Source organism: Lepus europaeus, chromosome 17 (genome assembly GCF_033115175.1).
Source record: "Lepus europaeus isolate LE1 chromosome 17, mLepTim1.pri, whole genome shotgun sequence".
Taxonomy (NCBI): Eukaryota; Metazoa; Chordata; class Mammalia; order Lagomorpha; family Leporidae; genus Lepus; species Lepus europaeus.
Genome location: NC_084843.1, coordinates 774,975 through 795,523, shown reverse-complemented (window position 1 = coordinate 795,523; position 20,549 = coordinate 774,975). Strand labels below are relative to the sequence as shown.

Here is a 20,549-nt window from a genome sequence, read left to right as displayed (position 1 = left end):
CAGACCACTGCTGAGCAAGGAAAGGGTCCCGGGGCACCCAGGCTCGCAATGCAGGCCGGTACTCGGAGCTGAAATCTACCGGGCACTTTGTTAAACTGCCCTCTTAGTTTCTTTTCATCCTTTCTCTAAAAACCAAATTTGAAATATTAATTAGGTGCTTTAATCTAAAAGATTCATCAGAAGGTCTCCCGTTGCTGTAGCAACTGTGCAGTGCCGGTAAATGCGAGTCAGCAGCGCCATAGCCACCTCTTCACGCTAGCGCTGTGGGGGGCGGCCACGCCCCTTCCCAAAAGACCCCTCCCCCTTCCCGGGAACCTCAGGGTCTTCACCCAGATACCCCTCAGCCGACCCTCCACGCTCGCTGGGACTCAAGCCCTGGCCTGGCCACCACTGCCCACCCCAACATCAGCCTCAGCCCCTGGGCCCTGGGGCAGCGTGGCCTTGGGGCTGGCCTCCTGCCTCAGGCCACCCAGGAGGTCCCTTGGGAGCATCCAGCAGGGGCGGTGCCTGCCATGGTGACACGCCTCCCTCCACCAGCACCTCTGAGCCAAAGCCAGCCAGGACCACCCCAGGCACGAGGGACAGGGCCACCACGGGCAGACTCTGCCCCTTTACAAGGTGCTGGGGTGTTGGGACCTCAGCGGCATGCAGGAAAATCCCTCTTCACCAGCTGGAGGCGCCGGGCGCTGCCTTGGAGACCGAACCAGGACACGGGGCAGCTGCCAGCTCCGGGCGGGCACCAGCCAGCGCCAGAATCGCATCTCAGCCTGCGGCTGGCACAGCTCAGACGGTCCTGGGTTAGCCCAGTCCCTCTGCGCGGGAAGCCCGCACTCACGCAGGGCTCCCCGTGCCGGTGCCGACCTGGCCCGCCCCCGCACGCCCACGAGGAGTGCGGGCGAGGTGCCAGGACGTAACCCCTTGGTGCTGAGTGACAAGGAGCCGCGCTCTGAAGTCCCGAAAGCGCTCCCGCCGCAAGCCAAACCCGCACATTTCAGCCACTCGAAGGAAACGCCAGGACCATCCTGTGTGTCACCGCAGTGCCATCTACAATTCTCCCTGTGGCTCCGGGGAAAGAGCTCCGCGCTGGCCGCGGCTCCGTGACCACAGCCACGGCGGGCACTGCCCGGCCGCCGTGCGCGGGTCCGAGCCGGACCCTCCAAGACCCATGCGGGACCTCAAGCCACACCGGCTCCCAGAACCGCGGGCCTCGCGCACCAAGACGAGGCCCCTCCAGCTCCGCCGGCCCCGCGCCACCTGTGGGCGGGCGTCTCGCTTCCCGCGCGCGGCCCCCAGGGGAACCCGAACCGCGGACCCCAGCCGACCCGGCGCCGCGCTCACCGTCCTCCTTGTCGTCAAACACCGGCCTGCGCGCCGCGGCCGCCGACACGGACGACCCCATCCTCTTCCTCCACTTGCTCCACGAGAACAGGGGGCGCGGCTGCGCGCGGGCATCGCCGGCGTCCCGGGCCCGGGGCTGGCCGCCGGCGGGCAGCGGCTGGGCGAGGGGCGCGTCGGGGCCGAGGGCTCGCGCGCGGCCAGGGGGCGGCGAGCCCGGGGGCGCCGCGGCGCTGCTGCCTCTGCGCTCGGCGCCGCTCCTCATGGCCGGCCCGGGGTGTGCGCCGCGGCCGCAGGCCGGAGCATGGCCGGCCCCGGGGCCGGCGGGCGCGGGAGCCGAGGGGCCGGCAGCGCCGCCGTGCGCCCAGCCCGGGTTCTCGTGGCTCGCAGGCGGCCGAGCCCGCCCCGCAGCTGCGAGCGAGCGGGGGCGCCGGGGCGGGGTCGGGGCGGGGCCTGCGCGGAGCCTTGCGCGGAGCTTAGCGCGTTGCTCGGTGCCCGGTGCCCGGTGCTTGCCGCCCGGATGCGGGCTGGGGGCCTGGGGCGCTCCGACCGCGCGGCCGCCCAGGAGCGAGGAAGACAGGTGAGAGTCCTCTCGGCTGTGCCCCGAAAGACAGGGGTCTCGGAGGCGGGAGCGACGCTGGTCGGCACCTTTGGGGACCCCTCGCCGACGTGGCCAGCGGGGCTTCGGGGGTCCTTTTGTGCCTTCCTAGCCTCCGAGAAGAGCCGCCTGCGGCTTCTGCCGCCCGAATTGGGAGTCCGCGGCCTTGCGTTCCTCGAGGCCAGCCCGGGGTAGCCAAGGCAGCGGCGTAGGGTTGGCTCAGGACGCGGTCCCGCCCTGCGGCTGCGGCCCGCGCGGGGCGAGGCCGCGAACGCGCGCACACGCAGGCGCGCTCACGGACCCGGGCGGCGACGAGCGCGGTTCCCAAGGGAGGCTCCCGCGCAGGTCCGCGCCCGAGGCCTGACTGAGGTGGGGGGCGCAAGTCGGCCGGGTCCTCTGGCCTCGCAGTATCCGACAGAAGGCTTTGCACTGCGAGCTGCGGGGCGCGGCCTGACCTCCAGCCCCTGCGCCCTGATCGCCTGGGAGCGCAGCTTCCCGCGTCTGCCGTGTCGCCGAGGATCAGTTTTGGCCTCCCCAGGCCCTGCTGTCAAGCGGCCGGGCCCTTTGTTCCCTGAGCGGGTCTTCCGCCGCCCTCCCCCGCCAAGGCAGATTCCCACACCTGCCTTGCTGGTCCGTGCCTGCCCCGGAGGCCCTCCCCTCCCCCGCCGCCCTCCCCAACAGCTGGGTCGGCTTCCCCATCACTGGGGGATGCAATGACTGGAAGCCCCTGCCCAGCTGCTTGGCCGGGGGAACAGGAGGAATCTGCCCCGGTGCTGAGCTTCTGGGACCGGGACTCGCAGGAACCCTCCCCCAGGCTCACCTGTGCATGTCTCAGGATGGACTGCACCCACATGGCGTGGGTTCCCAGCCCCCACTGGGCTCCCAGCCCTCCATGAACACCCAGAAGCAGGTGAGAGCCCCTGACGTGCCGAACGCCTCGGAGGAGCAGCCCCGCGTTCCGCTGGTGCGGGAGCCACGGGCACTGACTCAGCCGGCCGGAGCCTGGGAGTCCTCCCAGGCAGGCGGCCTCCACGAGTGGCAGGAAAGGGGTCAGAACACGAGGCTGGGGTCTCAGGAAGAGGCCGAGACACAGGTGAGGCTGACCTTGCCCACACCTGGCCTCCCGCAGGAAGGGAAGCTGGCGTCCCTGCCTGTGGGGCCATCGGAGCCACCCCAGAGGATGCAGGCGTGTGCGTGTGGCGGCCAAGGCTCCAGAGAGCCTGGAGGCTGAGCCCCAGGGTTTGACGACTGGGGTGGGAGCCCGAGCTGCACACCGGTTCCCAGAGTGGCTGTGGCAAATCACGAATGTGGTGGCTTCTAACAGCAGGTGTTTGGCCTGGCAGGGCTTCGGCGGCAGGGCTGGCTCCTGAGGATGTGGCCCCAGCCCTCTCTGGTCCTGGCGGTCCCCGGCCCCCTGGGCGTCCACCCAGCCCCTGACCTGACACACATCAGTGTCCTCTCTGCTCCCCACCCCTTGTCATGAGCGGGACCACGGCAAGCAAGAGCAGCACGTCCACAAAGCCCTTTCCTGAACACGGTCACTCAGGTCCAGGTCTGCTAGCTTGGTGGATGGGGTCCACTGTCTGGCCCCCAAAACCCCTGCTCTCCACACCCCAGCATCCCCAAAAGCATGAACTCTCAGGCCAAAGTGCCAGTCTCACCTGAGTCAGATGCAGAGCCCTGCTGTAGCCCCACTGTGCCTTCCCTGGGTCTTAGTGACCTATATCAACCAAGATCTGAAAGAAATAAATGGAAAATTCCAGAAACAATTCGTAAGTTTAATATGTTATTTACTTGAAAGGCAAAGAGAGACAGCGACAGACAAGGAAGTCTCCAATCCCCTAGTTCACTTCCCAAATGCCTGGAACAGCTGGGGCTGGGCCGGGCCGAAGCCAGGTGCCTGGAGCTCCATTCGTTTTCCACATGGATGGGTAGGGGCTCAAGCACTCGAGCCACTACCTGCTGCCTCCCAGGGCCCACAGTAGCAGGAAGCTGGAATCGGAAACAGAACTGGGACTGGAGCCCAGGCACCCTAATATGAGACGTGGGCATCCCCCCCCCCCCGCCCCCATGTGTAAGTTCTGAATTGTTCCGTCCGAGCAGCAGGGTGAAAGCTCACAGATGGCTCCATCCCACCTGGGACACGAGCCGGCCCTGCACCTGGTGCGTCCACGCCGTGTCCACGCCCTTCTGTCTTATCAGATCGGCTGCACAGCCTCCCAGACCCTGTGTCCCTGTGCCCTCCTGTGACTTGGTAACAGCCCCACTGGGCGAGGGCAGTGACGCTGGCCACTGGGCGAGGCCAGACGGGGGCTGCCGTGGGAAGCGGAGGCAGCGCTGACCTAGTGCTGAAAGGGAAACGTGGGTCCTGAGCCCTACAGCGAGCACCAATCAGAAACTGGAGAAAGGAAACGGAACTCACGCTGGTTTTGCTGTCACACCTCAAACTGCAACAGCCCCGGCGTGTGCTAAGTGCTTGGCTAACGAGAAGGCGCTCACCGTGCACGCGTGTGTGCAGGCGTGAGGTGTCTGGGTGCACACGTGTATATGAACACAGCTCTGCTCCCAGGGTTGTACTGCCCTTGGTGCCAGGCGTCCCCTGGGGGTGGGACTTGGCCTCCGGACCTGTGAACTGCAGAACATGTTCTTGGCTTCCACACTGCAGCAAGTTCCCCTCCCCAAAGGGAGAATGCGAATGCGGGGGATAAAGGAGCCCAGACGGAAGTCTCAGCCCAGCAGGATCCCCACCGGCTCCTCTGGGCCCATGGAGGCTGCCGGCTGCTGGGCCGTCCAAGCCTCATCCCGTCGCGTGGGGGCAGCACAGGCTTGCAGCTCAGTGCTCCTGTCCGGGTTCCTTGCTGTGGAATTTGGGAAGTCTGCCAGCCTCCACCCCCCCTCCCGCCGGTCCTGAATCTGTCCCTCTCAGCCAACGCCGGCAATGTAGCTGCTGATGGGGTTCCCACAGAGCCCTGGGGCTGCTCAGTGTGCAGAGGGGTCCGTGTGGCCAGAGACCTTTTCCGCCAGCTGCTGCCGTGGTCAGGGGGCCACGTGAGTCACCTGCCTGGGCTCCCTGCACCCCCCTCTGGAAACGGCTTTCCTGGCGGTTTCAGAGCCAGGGTGTCCTTTGTGCAGGGACGGGCACTTGGCCTAACGTCTTCCTGGCTCCCGCCGAGAGCAGCAGCCCGCAGACGCACCTGCAGCTGGGGCTGGGCCAGCCCTCCAGCCGCTGCTCACCGAGGCGGGGCCCTCCAGGCCTGTCTCCTGCTGCCTCATCACTGGGTGGCGACCTTTCCTCCCGGTCCTGACAGCACTCAGTTCCGACTCAGCCCTCCCCAGAAGCCCCATCTGGGCCCATGCTGCTACAACCCCTGTCCTCCAGGCCTTCTGGCCGTTTGGACGAGGGTCCTCTCTACTTCAGGGTACCTGACTGTAGCTTTAGCCACATTCACAAAATACCCGCACATCCGTACCTAGACTCCTCCACCGTGTGAGGAAGCAGTGAGGGGACGCGAGGGAGGCGTCTGGGTGGACCCCAGGTCTCCCGCAGGGATGGGCCTGCCCTTGCAGAATAGCCTTCCGTGACGGCATCCGGGGCAGGTGCGACTCGAGCCAGGGCCACCTCTGACACCCTCATCACCTCCAGGCCCAGATGAGTCACATGACCAGATGGCCACAGAGCACAAAACAGGCTCAGGAGATGGGGGGAGCGAGCCTCTGTGCCAAAAGAGGTAGCAGACCCCACCTCTCCAAAGCAAGGAGCAGGCCCGGGAGGGGATTCCACAGGCCACACCAGGGCGTGGTGCACCTGTAGGGGGCTGGTCATCGGCCAGGTGTGTAACGGCAAGGCTGGACTCAGCAGTGGCTGAGAGGCACCCCCAGAGGGGGAGAGGGCTACAGGCTCAGGGAGGCAGAAGTGGGGGATGGGCGCCCTCTCCACCCCTGCTCCCCCAGCATCTGGACGGCCACGCCTCTGTCCCCTGCAGACTGGAGAGGACCACAGGTCTGCAGGGGCCTGGGCTCCCTGACCTCAGGGGAACAGTGATCCCTAAGGGAGGCTCAGGTGCAGTTGCCATCTGACAGTGACAAGGCCAACGCCAGCGGCTCAGGACAGAGCTGCAATCAGACGGCTGCCCCACAGGGACCTGCGGCAACCCAGGTGCCCAGAGAGGGGCTTGGCAATGGATGTGCTTACAGAGAGCTACCTGTGGCACGAGGACCGGCAGCCTCCTCCCCATTTCCCAGGTTGGAGCCGGTTCACAGCTCGCTGCTGCCTTGTGATGAGAGCCTGGCTGTGCAGCCCAGGTGTGCACCGTGGATCCCATCTGCCCGCTGACCGGACCAGGGACTGTCAGACCCTGACAGTCTCCCAGAGACCCAGCACGCCGCCACGGGAGTGCTGGCAGCCAGGGATTTTGCAGGTTGAGTGACAGCTCAAGGCGGTCACAAGGTGGGTCTCATGAGCCACACACCACCCTGTGGGTTGTTCCCTGGTCTCAGAACATCGGTCAGCAAGGCCCTGGAAGGAGGGTCTCCCACACCCCTGCCCACCCACCCCCATGAGCTGCCCCCAGGACACGGCCCTCTGCCTGATTTTATAAAACGCCCTGAGTGGCCCAATCTGGGCACGTGGGTTTCTGGCTGCTGACACCCTCCACCACACATGAGACCGTGGCCCCCGGCCCTCCACAGAGCAAGAGCAAGGCGACCCCACCGGGGCAGCTGAAGGTCAAGGCAACAGGTGTGCAAGGCCCTGCCAAGACTGCAGCCAGAGCAGCACCTAACCCCGGGAAGGGACGGCAATGCACGCCTGAGCCGAAGGCAAGGACTCTGGCCGGAGCAGGGCCCAAGGAGCAGAGAGACAGGATCATGGCACTGGCTCCAGCGCGGCCTGAACGTGAGCTGCCTGAGTGGGTCCCCTAAGTACCCGTGCGGTGAGCTTGGCCAGTGGGTGAAGCGCCTCGCCTCCTCCGTCCCCAGGGAGCTGCAAGGAGACACCCACCTGGAGACGTCCTACACGGCCGAGCCAGTCCCTGTGGCCGGGAGCCCGGGCCGGCACGGCAGCGAATCGCCTCACATGGCTGCCTAGTCTCTGCCTCCCTTCCCTTCCTCTCACTTTGCTGACCTAGGATTGGACGTCCCCGAGCAGACTCACTCTCTGACTCAGGCGAGGTCTCCCAGGGAGCCAGCTCCCTCCCAGGCCCCGCTAACCCTAACCCTAATGGCTGCAGCCTTCTCGAAAGGCTTCCGGCGAGTTCCCAACATGGCCCGGCGGGAGGAGCTGCAGCACCTGCGCAGGGCTCGTGACGTGGGCGACTGACCCAGTCTTACGTCCAGCACCACGCCAAACAGGGTTTCTCTGGGGAGAGTCGTCAGGGCGGCCGGCCTTCCCCACAGCGGTGTGCAGCCCTGTGGCTCAGCTTAAACCGCTCAGGGGCCGACTTGAGGCACCGCAGCTTTAGCCGCCACGTGCAAGGCCTGCGACCCACGCCGCAGCGCCAGGCCAGTCCTGGCTACGACGCTCCAGCCCGGCTCCCTGCTGATGCAGCAGCAGCAAACGGCCGAGTGCCACCCACACAGGGACCGGAGAGAGCTCTGGCCCGGCCCAGCCCTGGCTGCAGTGGGTGTTGGGAGACTGAGCCCCGTGGAGGGTCTCTGTTCCTGTTTCTCTCCCTGTCTCTCCCTCTCTGCCTTTAAATAAATGGACAAATACTTGTTTAAAAGGAGGGGAACGTCCTCAGAAGCAGGCTCGCAGACAGACCACGTGGGTGGGCGAGGAGGACCTCAACTGTGCCACACGGGTCCGAAGTCACGGGAAAAGAGGGTCACAGCATGTGGAGAGAGCCGACTGCAGGGCAGAAGGAGACTGAAAACCAGGCGCACGGAGAGGCCAGCGCGGAGAATACGGCATCAGGAAGAACACACGGCCTCAGGGACGCCCCGGACAAGGGAGAAGCAGTGAAGACGCAGGACAGGCGACGGAAGTCATCAAGGACACACGGGGAAAGCTGGAATAAAACAGGCTTGAGAAGTGGCAAACGGCACCAGCTCTCAGCAGAAGAGAGCCTGAAGGCAGGGGGACCACATGCTAACCCCACGGGAACCCCACGGGAACCACGCATGAACCACACGCTAGCCATACTGGAACCACATGGGAACCATGTATGAACCACACATGAACCCCACTGGAACCACACATGGACCACACAAACCACATGCAAACCACACAGGAACCACATGGGAACCATGCATGAACCACACAGGACCCACACATGAACCACGCCTGAGCCTTCAACCCACGCAGAGAGAAACCGACCCGGTGTGGAGGGAGAATGTCCTCCAGACAAGAAGGCACTCGTAGACACTCTAAGGTAAAGGACACTGCGAGGCCGACACGGGCAGGTCCCCGCCACGAGGAGACGCGGGGGTGCTTCAGGGAGAAGGACGCTGTGCCATTTGGAAACTTGCACATCCGTAAAGGAAAAGCTTTTATGTCTTTAACAGATAGATGATCGTCCCAAGAAAAACACCACTAACACTGGCCTGAGAATGTGGCTCATGTGCAAGTAAGACGCGTGCCGACAGCACAGACTGGGGAGAGCAGGAAGTCCCGGAGCGGTGCCGGGGGAACTCTCCTAGCCCGAGCTGCCACCTTCAAAGGGAGCCCAGCTAAAGTGCAAACAAAGAGGATGAAGTGTAACACTAAAACGCTGTTAACCCCAACGCCTAACAGAAGATGGAAAACACAGCACACAGGACAAACAGACCCATGGAAAGTGAAGGCAGAGGGGTAGAGCCACGTCAACAATATCCCAGTAAAGAATTAAAAGGTAGAGACCAGGGCCAGCATTGTGGTGTAGCGGGCTAGGCCGCTGCCTGCGACACTGGCATCCCATGTGGACACCGGTTAGAGGCCTCGCTGCTCCACTTCCCATCCGCCTTCCTGATGATGACTGGGAGAGCAGCAGAGGAGGCCCAGGTGCCTGGACCCTGCACCAGGATGGAGCTCCTGCTCCTGCTCCTGGCTCCGGCCTGGCTCAGCCCTGAAGACTGCAGCCCCCTGGGGTGAAGCGGCAGATGGAAGAGCTCCCTCCCTCCCTCCCTCCCTCCCTCCCTCTCTCTGAAACTCTTTCACGTAAGTAAAATATTTGTAAGGTTTTCTTTACTTATCTGAAAGGTAGAGTTAGAGAGAGAGGGAGAGACAGAGAGAGATCTTCCATCCTCTGGTTCACTCCCCAAATGGCTTATCTGAAGCCAGGAGCTTCCTCCAGGTCTTGCATGTGGGTGCAGGGGCCCAAGCACCTGGGCCATCCTCCACTGCTTTCCTGGGCCATTAACAAGAGCTGGACTGGAAGAGGAGCAGCTATGACACAAACCAGCGCCCATAGGGGATACTGGTACCACAGGTGGAGGCTTAGCCTGCTACGCCACAGCACCAGCCCCTAAATTTTATTTTTCTATAAAAGGTACAGACCATCATGCTAGAAACAAAGACAAGACCCTAATATATGCTGGTTTTAAAAGGTATACCTTGGGGTCAGCGCTGTGGCATAGCGGGTAAATCCACCACCTGCGGTGCCATCATCCCATATGGGCGCAGGTTCGAGTCCCAGCTACTCCTCTTCCAATCCAACTCCCTGCTATGGCCTGGCAAAGCAGTAGAAGATGGCCCAAGCTCTTGGGCCCCTGTACCTGCATGAGAGACCCAGAAGACACTCCTGGCTCCTGGCTTTGGATCAACACAGCTCCAGCCATTGCAGCCATCTGGGGAGTGAACCAGTGGATGGAAGACCTCTCTCTCTCTCCCTGCCTCTGCCTCTCTGTAACTCTTTCAAATAAAATAAATAAATCTTAAAAAAAAAAAGAAAGAAAACAATGCATAGCAAAAGTGTGTGCACCCAACAAGAAACCTCCAAGCTGCATGAAGCAAGGCTTGACAATGCCCCCAGCAACAGACAAACTCACTGTCACAGGAAGGGACTTTACCATTCTCATCTCAGGAGCTGAAAAACAAGTCCTGGTTCTGGAGGTCTGGACCACCTACTGAGCATCCTGGCCCAGTCACATCCACGGCTCTGTCCCCAGTCACCAGCACAAGCCCTGTCCTGGGACAGCAGAACACCGGATTTCAGTGTCTCCAGGGAGGGAGTCCTACGTAATGTATCGTCTGAGCACAACAAAACCAGACAGCAACAGTAAGAGATACTCCAGCACGTGGAGAGTAACCACCAGGTGTCTGAACAACCCATGGACTGAGTAACAAAATCACAAGCGGAATGAGGAAAGATTTTAAGTGGGGTGATTCTGAAAACCAGCACAATAAAATGTGAGGAATGAAGCTAGTTTTGAATGCTTAGATGAGAGAGGAAAAGGAATTTTAAAATCAGTGACCTAAGTTCTGTTTTTGTTTTTTTTTTGACAGATAGAGTTAGACAGTGAGAGAGAGAGAGAGAGAGAGAGAGAGAGACAGAGTGAAAGGTTTTCATTCCGTTGGTTCACCCCCAAATGGCCACTGCAGCCGGCGCTGCGCTGATCTGAAGCCAGGAGCCAGGTGCTTCCTCCTGGTCTCCCATGCGGGTGCAGGGCCCAAGCACTTGGGCCATCCTCCACTGCCCTCCTGGGCCACAGCAGAGAGCTGGACTGGAAGAGGAGCAGCTGGGACTAGAACCCGGCGCCCATATGGGATGCTGGTGCCGCAGGCAGAGGATTAACCAAGTGAGCCACGGCGCTGCCCCCATAAGTTCTGTCTTAAAAAGCTAAAAAATAAAAATAAAAAATAAATCTGACAAGGTATGCATATTTCAAAACAAGTACACCATAAATGTACACAATTTTCAGTTAAAATGTGATAAATAATACTAAGTTACAGACTTTAAAATCACTGAGTCAAAGTAGCAGAGAGTGAAGCAGCGCAGTTTGAACATCTGAGTAGAAAGGAGAGGAGGGGTGGGCCTCAGCACCGCAGCCCCCGTCTCAGACCAGGGAAACGGCCAGGAGACGTCCACACTGCACACCGCCGGCCCCTTCAGTTAGTACAGCTGGGGCCGGTGCTGCAGCGCAGTGGGTAAAGCTGCCACCGCAGTGCCAGCATTCCTTATATGTGGGCGCTGGTTCTAGTCCCGGCTGCTCCACTTCTGATCCAGCTCTCTGCTGTGGCCTGGGAGGGCAGTGGAGGACGGCCAAGTCCTGGGCCCTGCACCCACGTGGGAGACCCGGAAGAAGCTCCTGGCTCCTGGCTTCAGATCAGCGCAGCTCCGGCTGTTGTGGCCAACTAGGGGTGGAACCATCGGACGGAAGACCTCTCTCTCTCTCTCTCTCTCTCTCTCTGCCTCTCCTTCTCTCTCTGTGTAACTCTGACTTTCAAATAAATAAATATTTTAAAAAATTTAAAAAACATTTAAAAATAAAAAAAAGAATTGAATTTGCAAGTAAAAGCTCCTCCACAAAAGAAGCTGGCGGTGCCGGGCAGGTGAGCGTTTCCATGGGGACGGTAAACAGCCCCTGTGGGAACCTCGGCAGGAACCCACACGTGAGAGCCAACAGGCAGAACTTCCAGGAGAAAACAGGGGAGGCTGCAGGTGTCTGGTTAGACAAAAAGTTGCCAGCTGTGACAACAAAATAACAAGCCAGAAACAATGTCATACGTTGTCCTTAACTGAAGTGAAAACCGGGGATGCTTTGAAAAACATCACGAGAGCGAAAGGACAAGACAGACTGGGGAAGATGTTGCCAAGGGTGGCTGTGGCAAGGGACTAACACCAGAGCATGCAAAGAACTCTAGGGCTCAGCTAGGGAGGCCGGGCCTGGGAGGCAGCTCCCCCCGAACACGGCCGCGGGCCCGGGCCTGGGAGGCAGCTCCCCCCGAACACGGCCACGGGCCCGGGCCTGGGAGGCAGCTCCCCCCGAACACGGCCGCGGGCCCGGGTCTGGGAGGCAGCTCCCCCCGAACACGGCCGCGGGCCCGGGCCTGGGAGGCAGCTCCCCCGAACGCAGCCGCGGGCTCTCACACAGAGCTTGAGCAGCACAGGTGGACAGGGAGGTACCCGCGCGCGCTGGGCGGCTCAGCAGGAGCCCCGAGCGCCAGGTGGGCCGGGCTGGCACTCAGACCCTGCTGAGGGAAGCGCGATAGAAGTTCCCCTCCCAGGAGTCTGCCCAAGGACGAAGTGTATGCCAACCCAGACACGCACAGAATAGCCACGTGACTCCATCAGCCCCCCGAAGTGCACGTGGTCAGAACGTCTGGCTCCGGCAGACGGATGTGCTAACAGCGCCCCCACGCCATGGAGGACCAGTCAGAGACAGAGAGCAGTGAAATGCTGACACTGCTACGACACGGCTGGGCCTCGAGTTCACTCTAAAAACAAATGAAGGCAGAAGCAAAGACAACAAATTGCACACCTGCATTTGTGAAAACTTCCAGAAGGGGACATCTGGTAGAGGGACAGGAAGGAGGTCAGTCTTCCCCAGGGGTGGGTGGGGACAGGACTGTCTGACTCGGGGACACAGGGCTGGCAGGAGTGCCCTGGAGCCACTGAGCAGAATCTTCATGAGTGGCTGTGATCAGGCCTGTGCTGTCCTCCCTCCTGTCACCTTGACTTCTCTGTTGAGGATCAAGGTGCTACACTAGAGTATACCATAGTGTATGCCATACAGTACACCATAGTGTACACCATACAGTGAACCAGAGTGTACACCATACAGTACACCATACTGTACTACACCACACTATAGTATACCATACTGTGTACCATACAGTATACCATAGTGCATACCATACAGTACACCATACAGCACATCATAGTGTATACCATACAGTACACCATACAGTACATCATAGTGTACACCATATAGTACACCATACTGTACACCAGAGTGTACACCATACAGTACACCATACTGTACTACACCACACTATAGTACACCATACTGTGTACCATACAGTACACCATAGTGTATACCATACAGTACACCAGAGTGTACACCATACAGTACACCATACTGTACTACACCACACTATAGTATACCATACTGTGTACCATACAGTATACCATAGTGTATGCCATACGGTACACCATAGTGTACTACACCACACTATAGCATACCATACTGTGTACCATACAGTATACCATAGTGTACACCATACAGTACATCATAGTGTATACCATACAGTGCACCATAGTGTACACCATACAGTGCACCACACAGTACACCATACTGTACTACACCACACTATAGCATGCCATACTGTGTACCATACAGTATACCATAGTGTACTATACCCTGCTATACTCTACAGCACTACACCATACTATACTGTACTACACCTACTATAGTACCCCATACTATGCTGTACTATACCATGTTATACCATACTATAGTATACCATACTGCACTACACCATACTACATTACTCCATACTACACTGTACTACACTATACTATATTATACTATACCACACTATACAGCACCACACCACACTATATCATACCATACTGTACCACACCACACCACACCACACCATACAACTCACACACTGCAACTCAAGAGAAAGTTAAGAGATTACAGGAGAGAAGGGGAGTGAAGTGGCTATGCTGGTAGACAAAGGCCCACGTGTGCCTGGGGCCAGCTGGGGACCTCCAGAGGGAGCCAGTCTTGCGGTATCTTGGGGCTTCTCCCAGAGGGCAATTTCTGGGTACAGGGAACAATATCTACTGGACAGTTCCACAAAATCTGTGCAAGGAATCACCCTAACTTAGCACCAAATGCTTGCGTCTCATAGGTTGGCTGTGTGTGGCTCACCTGGCCAGGCCTGGGTTCAGTTCAGGTCTGACTGTGGGTCTCTCGTTCTTCTGGGACCAGCAGGCCACCCTGTGCTTCCCGAGCACCTGCAGAGGTGCAAGGGGGTGACTGCAGGCGTCCAGAACTCGCTCTGCTGTCCCGTCCCCCCCCCCCGCAACATCCCGCTGGCCAATCACGTGGCTCGCTCTGCTCCATGGAATCCTGGACACCTCCCCTGCGAAATGAAAATGCTCTTGGGAGTGAAAAAATGCAAACGCGTGATGGGGACGGCCAGAGACTACCCAAGGGTAGGCCAGCCACACCCGCGGCCCACGCCCCGGCCTGCGATGAGCAGACAGGCCTGAAGTTGCTGACGGACCCACACAGCGTACGGTAGCTGGACAGCAGCGGAGGTGAGCAGCTGGCGCCTGGGCCCACCCACAGGAAGGCAAGGACGTGTCACCACGGGATGGAGGAAACTGCGCGGTGGGGGACTGAGAGCACCTGGGGCTGGGTGGAGCTCATTCCAAGATGGGAACAGCGTATGCCCAGCACAGAGGCAAAACGCAGGTGCCAGAGGGCTGAGGAGGAGCCCAGAGGCCACAGGCACCCCTGGTCCCCAGGGCGCCGGCTGCTGACAAGGGATCACGAAGCGTGCAGAGCTGCCACGGGCTGCTTGTGCCTGAGCTTGCGTCACAGCTGCGCAGCAGGCCAGACGGAACCGCCCGGGACAGAACCACAAGACGGCCCAGGACGACCGGGAGGGCGTCAGGCATCTGATGTGGCCACGCAGTTAGGGTACGGATAGACACGCGCCCCAGGCCACCTGCCTGCCACATGGGAACCACTCCGTGGCTGGATGAGCCCCCAGACCCTGTCTTGGGTGATTTATAAAGGGTCTGCGTGGGGCTCCCAGCTGTCTCAGTGCAGGTCGGTGCAGGGCCTCACCCGGTCACTTACCAGCTGGGTGGCCTTGGCGAGTTCCTGGCGCTCTCTGAGCGTGGGTTTCCTCATCTGTAGTAATTAAAGTGAAAAACAAGGCTTGAAGGCATCTTACCAGTCAACTGGCGCAATACTCACCCATCACTTTTCTTTCTTTTAGATTTATTTTTTTGAAAGTCAGTTACAGAGAAGGAGAGGCAGAGAGAGAGAGAGAGAGAGAGAGAGAAAGTCTTCCATCTGCTAGTTCACTCCCAAATGGCTACAACAGCCAGGGCTGGGCCAGACAGAAACCAGGAGCCAGGAGCTTCATCTGGGTCCCCCAAGCACCTGGGCCATCTTCCGCTGCTTTCCCAGGAGCATCAGCAGGGACCTGGATCAGAAGTGGAGCAGCCGGGACTGGAACTGGTGCCCATATGGGATGCCGGCACTGCAGGCGGCACTTAACCTGCTGTGCCACAGCACAGGCCCCTCTTTTCCTTTTAAAAACATTTCCTTCTCAAAAACGTCTCTTGCCCTCTGACCTGGCTCAGATTTGCCTGTAGGTGGGGGAGTTGAATTGGGAGGAGTCAGCCTCTGTTAAGAGAGAAGAGCAGCAACACAGCCTTTCCAGGGACCTCCATGCCCTTGGCTTACTCACTGCCTCCCCACTTCGTTGCTGTTGTCCTCAGTGCAGGCCTCATCTGGGTTCAGAAGCGTCTTTTTAAAGAGATTTATTTACTTGAAGGACAGAGTAACAGAGAGAGGTAGAGACAGAGTGACAGGGAGAGATCTTCCACCCACCGGTTCACTCCCCCAAATGGCCGCTAGGGCCGGTCTGAAGCCAGGAGCCAGGAGCTTCTTCCAGGCCTCCCACGCAGGTGCAGGGGCCCAAGCACCTGCGCCATCTTCTGCTGCTTTCCCAGGAGCATTAGCAGGGAGCTGGATTGGAAGAGGAGCAGCTGGGACTCGAACCGGTGCCCGTATGGGATGCCGGCACTGCAGGCCAGTGCTTTAACCCCCTCGCCTCAGCGCCGCCCCTCAGAAGTGTCTCGTGCAGCAGTTAAGACCCAGCAGACACCGCACACAGTCCCTGGGTTGGAGTCCCAGCTCTGCCTCCATTTCCAGCTTCTTGCTATGTGCAGCAGGCGATGATGCGAGTACCTGGGGCCCTGCCACCCCCGGGGGAGACCTGCATTGGGTTCCAGGCTCCTGGCTTCAGCCTGGCCCAGCCATGGCTGTTGTGGGCATTTGGGGAAGTGAACCAGTGGGTGGAAGATCTCTTTCTGATTCATTCAAGTAGATGGAGATAAACGTATAAACAAATTCCAAGTCATTCTCCCACAACTGGCACTTTCCATGAACTTTCTGAAGACCCCCTGTACGTGCACGTGCTGTCAGTCACCAACAGCCCTCTTTCTCTCCCGCCTCCCCAACACCCCGTGGGAGCCTCTGTCAGTAGTTTTCACCTACGGCCGCACAGAGAGGCGCTCAGCAACCTAGGGCTGCCGGCACCCTGCAGCAGCGCCGGCCGCGTGTGTTACGCTCGCTCCCCGTCCCCCCTGCACTCTCTGACCTCCACCTCTGGCTTGCTGGCGTTGCCTTCTCCCTCCAGTTCTAAGCGATCTGCTGGTAGACCAACCCCACTGACTTCAGATTTGTTATCGCAGCTTTCAGTTCTGGCCTTTCAGTCGGTCCTTTCCAAGTCCCCGGTGTCAATCTTGCCTCACTGCCTACACTGTTCAGCATAATTAAACTGCCCGTTATTTAATATAAATGCGTTATTTACACATAAACTGCCCACTTCTGTATCTGGGTCCTCCCAGCGTCGGCTTCCGCTTCCGGGTGTTTCTCCCAGACCTGATTAGGTGTTCCTGCCGTCCCGCGTGTGCCACACACTGACACACAACACAGCGTGGGTATGACCCCAGACACTTCCCGCCTCCCCAGAAGGCAGTGACAAGAGCTCCGAGCCCCAGGTCACCCCAGGGCAATCCCGGCTCAACGGGATCTGACTGAGCTTCCGGACCCAAGGGCTTGCTCTTTCCTAGACTCCTCGGTGGAGCCCAGCCCCTGCCTCTCCTTGGGTGGCCTCAGGATGAGGCCTTAGCTCTTTGGGTATCGGTCTGCGGGGAGTTCGCTGGGCAGCTGAGGCTCTGAGCGCTTTTAGACACGGGGTGGTTCTGGGGGAAGGCGACCCCACAGCCAAGCTCACCCTTCTGGAGTCCTGGCCGCCTTGGGGCTGGGGCCTCTGCTGCCGGGTTTCAGCGGGCGGGCAGATGCGAGTGGCCACACCCAGAGCTGTCTCCCAAGGTGAGCCTGGTTCAGAAACGACAGGTGTAGGCGTTGGCGGCGTCCTGCGGTCCACACCGCGCCGGGGTGCGAGGTCTGACCCGACTCCAGCCTCCTACCAGTGCGCACCCTGGAAGGCTGCGGCGAAGGCCGAGCAGCTCCGGCTCCCGGCTCCCGGCTCCCGGCTCCCGGCTGTGGCTCCACCAGCCCCGGCGGCGCAGGCCTTCGGCCGTGAGCGCACCGACGGAAACTCGCTCTCAGAAGGAACATTGTTTAAAAGCATCCTGAACTCCTCAGTGGCTGTCGTAGTGTCGCTCGCTGTCACCTCCCGCCGGACCGAGTTTGCAGGGCTGTGGGGGCTCCGGAGGGCGTCCCCGCGGCGGCCGCCCCCGCGCACTCCCGCCCTCAGGTCCCGGCCGGTGCGCAGGACGCAGCTCCGGCCACCCGCGCAGGAAGCAGCCGCTGTCCACAGTCCGCGCCCAGGAGCGGGCCGGCCGGCGCCTCCTGCGCAGGCGCCCGTCAGCCCCGCGCGCCGAGGTCGCCTGGCGCCTGCGGCTTCCCGTAGCGCGTCGTCTCCATGGCAACCGCGCGGGCGCCCCCGCCGCTGCCGGCCGTGTCTGTCAGCCGCCGGCCCGCAGGTGAGGCGCGCGAGACCGGCTGGGGTCGGGGCTGCGGAGAACCGGGATCCGCGGAGCAGGGCCCTGGGCGGGGGCGGGAAGCGACAGTGGCCAAGCCCAACCCTGGCCCGGGCTGGGGAAGGTTGGGGCCGGGGTCCCCGTGGAACGCGGGCGCAAGGGGACCGCTCGGCGTCACAGTGGCTGGGAGCCCCCGGCCCCTTGACTGTGTCCTGGGTCGACCTGGCCGGGCTGTGGAGCAGGCACTCGCGTACACGCCCGTGGTGTGGGCACATAACACGTGTGTGCATATAATACAGGTACATGCACCCCACACGGATGCACAATAACATACATGCACCCGTAACATGTATACAGCCCCGTGGTGTGGGCACATAACACGCGTGTGCCTATAACACGCGTACACGGGCCCCACACGGGTGCACACATAACACACATGCACCCATAACATGTGTACATGCCCCGTAGTGTGTGCACATAACACAGGAACCTATGACACATACATGCACCACACCCTGCAGTGTGTGCACACAACACACATGCACCTATCATGTGTACAGGTGCTGCACATGGGTACACACACCTGGGGGTGTGCATTCATAACACCCGGGTGCCTATAACACGTATACACACACGTGCTCATACACGCACCACACACGTGTACACCGCTGGCCCGTTGCTTGCCTGGGCGAACCTCTGGAGTGCAGGTGGCCTGTGCCTCAGGGACTCGGTGGCCCCGGGATGGCTAGGCAGGCCGAGTTCGGATCCTGACGTCTCGACTTCTCCCCAGGGCCCAATGTGCTGGCCGGACCCAGTGGCGCTGCAGACCCAGCGGGTTTAGGGGAGCCAGGAGGCCCCCACCGGCTCACAGCAGGGTCCCCGCTGGCCCCCAACGTCACCGCTCCTGCCGTGCTCCTGTGTGTTCCGGGAGGTGACAGTCACGTCCTGGAGCTCCGTGGTTCAGAGGGAGGGTGGAGGGTGGCAGTGGGAACCTTCTTGTATTCCAGTTTTTACTCGGAAGTCGAGATTTTTAAAGAGATTTATTATTTATTTTATTTGAAAGGCAGGGTTACAGAGAGACACAGAGAGTCTCCCATCCTCTGGTTCAGTCCCCAGATGGCCTCAACGGCCAGAGTTGGGCCAGAGAGAAGCCAGGAACTCCCTCGTGGGTGCAGGGTCCCAAGGACTTGGACCATCTCCCACGGCTTTCCCAGGCCATGGCGGGGAGCTGGATGGGAAGTGGAACAGCAGGGGCTCAAACCAGCTCCCTTATGGGGTGCTGGCACTGCAGGCGGCGGCTTTACCCGCTGTGCCGCAGCGCCGGCCCCATGATGGCTTCTTAAACTGTTCTTAAACTTCTTAAACAGCTGTGCTGCCCGGTGCCACTTCTGCCCTTGCTGTATTCCAGGTGACTCCAGACCGAGGGGGATGCTCTGCGGCCCCCGGGGGAGGACAGATGGAGGGAAGCCCCTCCCACAGAGCCCCCTCGGCTGCAGCTGAGGGCCCTAAGGAGACGGCCACCCCGGCACAGGACCTGCCCGAGCCCCTCTCCCAGGATGTCTGCCGGGGGCTGGAGGGGGTCCTCTCCTGCTCCTCGCCCGTGCTGGACTTGAGTCAGAGTGGCCTGCGCCACCTGGGGGAGCTCTTTAAGATCCCCAGCCTGCAGGTAAGCGGGGGCTCAGCCCAGCTCACCTTGCAGGCTTCCGTCCCTGCTCAAGTCGTGGGTTCTGGGGCCAAGGGAGGGGGGCCGACTTGTGGCTTCACGAGGTCGATCACGGCTGGGTGGGAAGTTCAGGTCGCAGCGGTAGTGCCGAACGTGGTGGGCTCGCCTGCCGGGACGCCCAGGCAGTACTGGGGCTGTGGAGAGAGGTTCTTCTCGCCGGCCCCTTTGCCAGTGATGCACACTGGGTTTACCGTGCGCAGGCCGGCCCTGGTGACATGGTCTTGTCCTGACCACAACACTGGTGTGTCTCTGTTTTGCACGGCTGAAGTCAGCATCCAGATAGTTGTAACTTTCACACCGAACTGAATGCACCTTTCGCCTCCACTTTCCATGAACTTTTTGAACTACCCCCTGTGTCTCGTCTGCCCCCAGCTGGTGCTCCCGATGGCGGCCGCTGTGCCGTAGGCGGGCACGGCTCCGGTCCTGGTGCCTCTGTCTGAGTTTGTGCCCAGCTGCTGGGAGCGCACCTGGCCCTCGTCCCGGGGCTGCAGGAGAGCCCGGTGTGGCAGTGGGTGCTGGGCCAGTGAGTGGGGGGCCAGGAAGGAGGAGGTGACCTGTGACAACCCCGGGATTGCGTTTGGTGTGAAAGGCTGCTTGAGAGAGGGGCTGCTGCGAGCCCGGCTCTGCTCCACGGCCGCCGCTCTGCCAGCCCCGAGGGAGGCGGGAGCCCTGGCTCTGCCCTTGCCGATCCTGCCGTGTGCTGCCCAGGTTCCTGAGGGGTAAAGCGCCGGGGAGTTTCCGGCCCGGGCGTGCATGGCTGTGCTTGGTGACGGCCTGTGCCTCTCCCCTCTTCCTGGGAAGCAACTGCACCTGCAGAGGAACGCCCTCTGCGCCATCCCCAAGGACTTCTTCCAGCTGCTGCCCAACCTCACCTGGCTCGACCTCCGGTACAACAGGATCAAGGCGCTGCCCTCCGGGATCGGGGCTCACAAGTAAGTGTGTGTCTGTTCCCAGAAGTTCCCTCTTAAAACGTGGGTCTGTGCCTTTGACGCTCGGCTCCCGTTCCTCACTGCATGTTTACTTCGGAACACAAGCATTTAACAGCGTTTCCAAAGCCACCTAAGAGACACGGAAGCGGCTCTCCCCACGCACACCTGCCCGAGCCCCGCCCCGTGGTTGGAACACCTGCCCGAGCCCCCCCCATGGTTGGAACACCTGCCCGAGCCCCCCCCCCCCCCGTGGTTGGAACACCTGCCCGAGCCCCCCCCCCCCGTGGTTGGAACACCTGCCCGAGCCCCCCCCCCCCGTGGTTGGAACACCTGCCCGAGCCCCC

At 60.8% G+C, this 20,549-nt stretch overlaps 2 protein-coding genes across 7 annotated transcripts in view; one reads left to right on the top strand and one right to left on the bottom strand.

The window, feature by feature from the left end:
* The window catches only part of STK32C (serine/threonine kinase 32C), a 69,878-nt gene extending 52,755 nt beyond the window's left edge, over positions 1 to 17,123 (bottom strand). The window contains exons 1-4 of one of the 6 annotated variants that reach the window (XM_062214052.1): positions 17,048 to 17,123; positions 16,842 to 16,945; positions 14,669 to 14,722; positions 3,595 to 3,669 (exon numbers count right to left, since the gene is read on the bottom strand). Coding sequence is in view for 1 of the 6 variants with exons in the window: in XM_062214050.1 (XP_062070034.1) it covers positions 1,339 to 1,600 (262 nt within the window). In the remaining 5 variants the exon portion in view is untranslated. Of the gene's footprint in view, positions 1 to 1,338; positions 1,601 to 3,594; positions 3,670 to 4,432; positions 4,884 to 13,729; positions 13,816 to 14,668; positions 14,723 to 16,841 lie in introns of those variants that run through there. The other 5 variants (XM_062214053.1, XM_062214051.1, XM_062214054.1 and 2 more) reach the window with 5 other exon arrangements.
* Positions 17,124 to 19,009: 1,886 nt separating this feature from the next.
* LRRC27 (leucine rich repeat containing 27) overlaps positions 19,010 to 20,549 on the top strand; it is a 39,650-nt gene continuing 38,110 nt past the window's right edge. Inside the window, exons 1-2 of the mRNA XM_062215154.1 lie at positions 19,010 to 19,219; positions 20,078 to 20,208. Of these exons, the coding sequence (XP_062071138.1) occupies positions 19,010 to 19,219; positions 20,078 to 20,208 (341 nt within the window). The remainder of the gene's footprint in view (positions 19,220 to 20,077; positions 20,209 to 20,549) is intronic.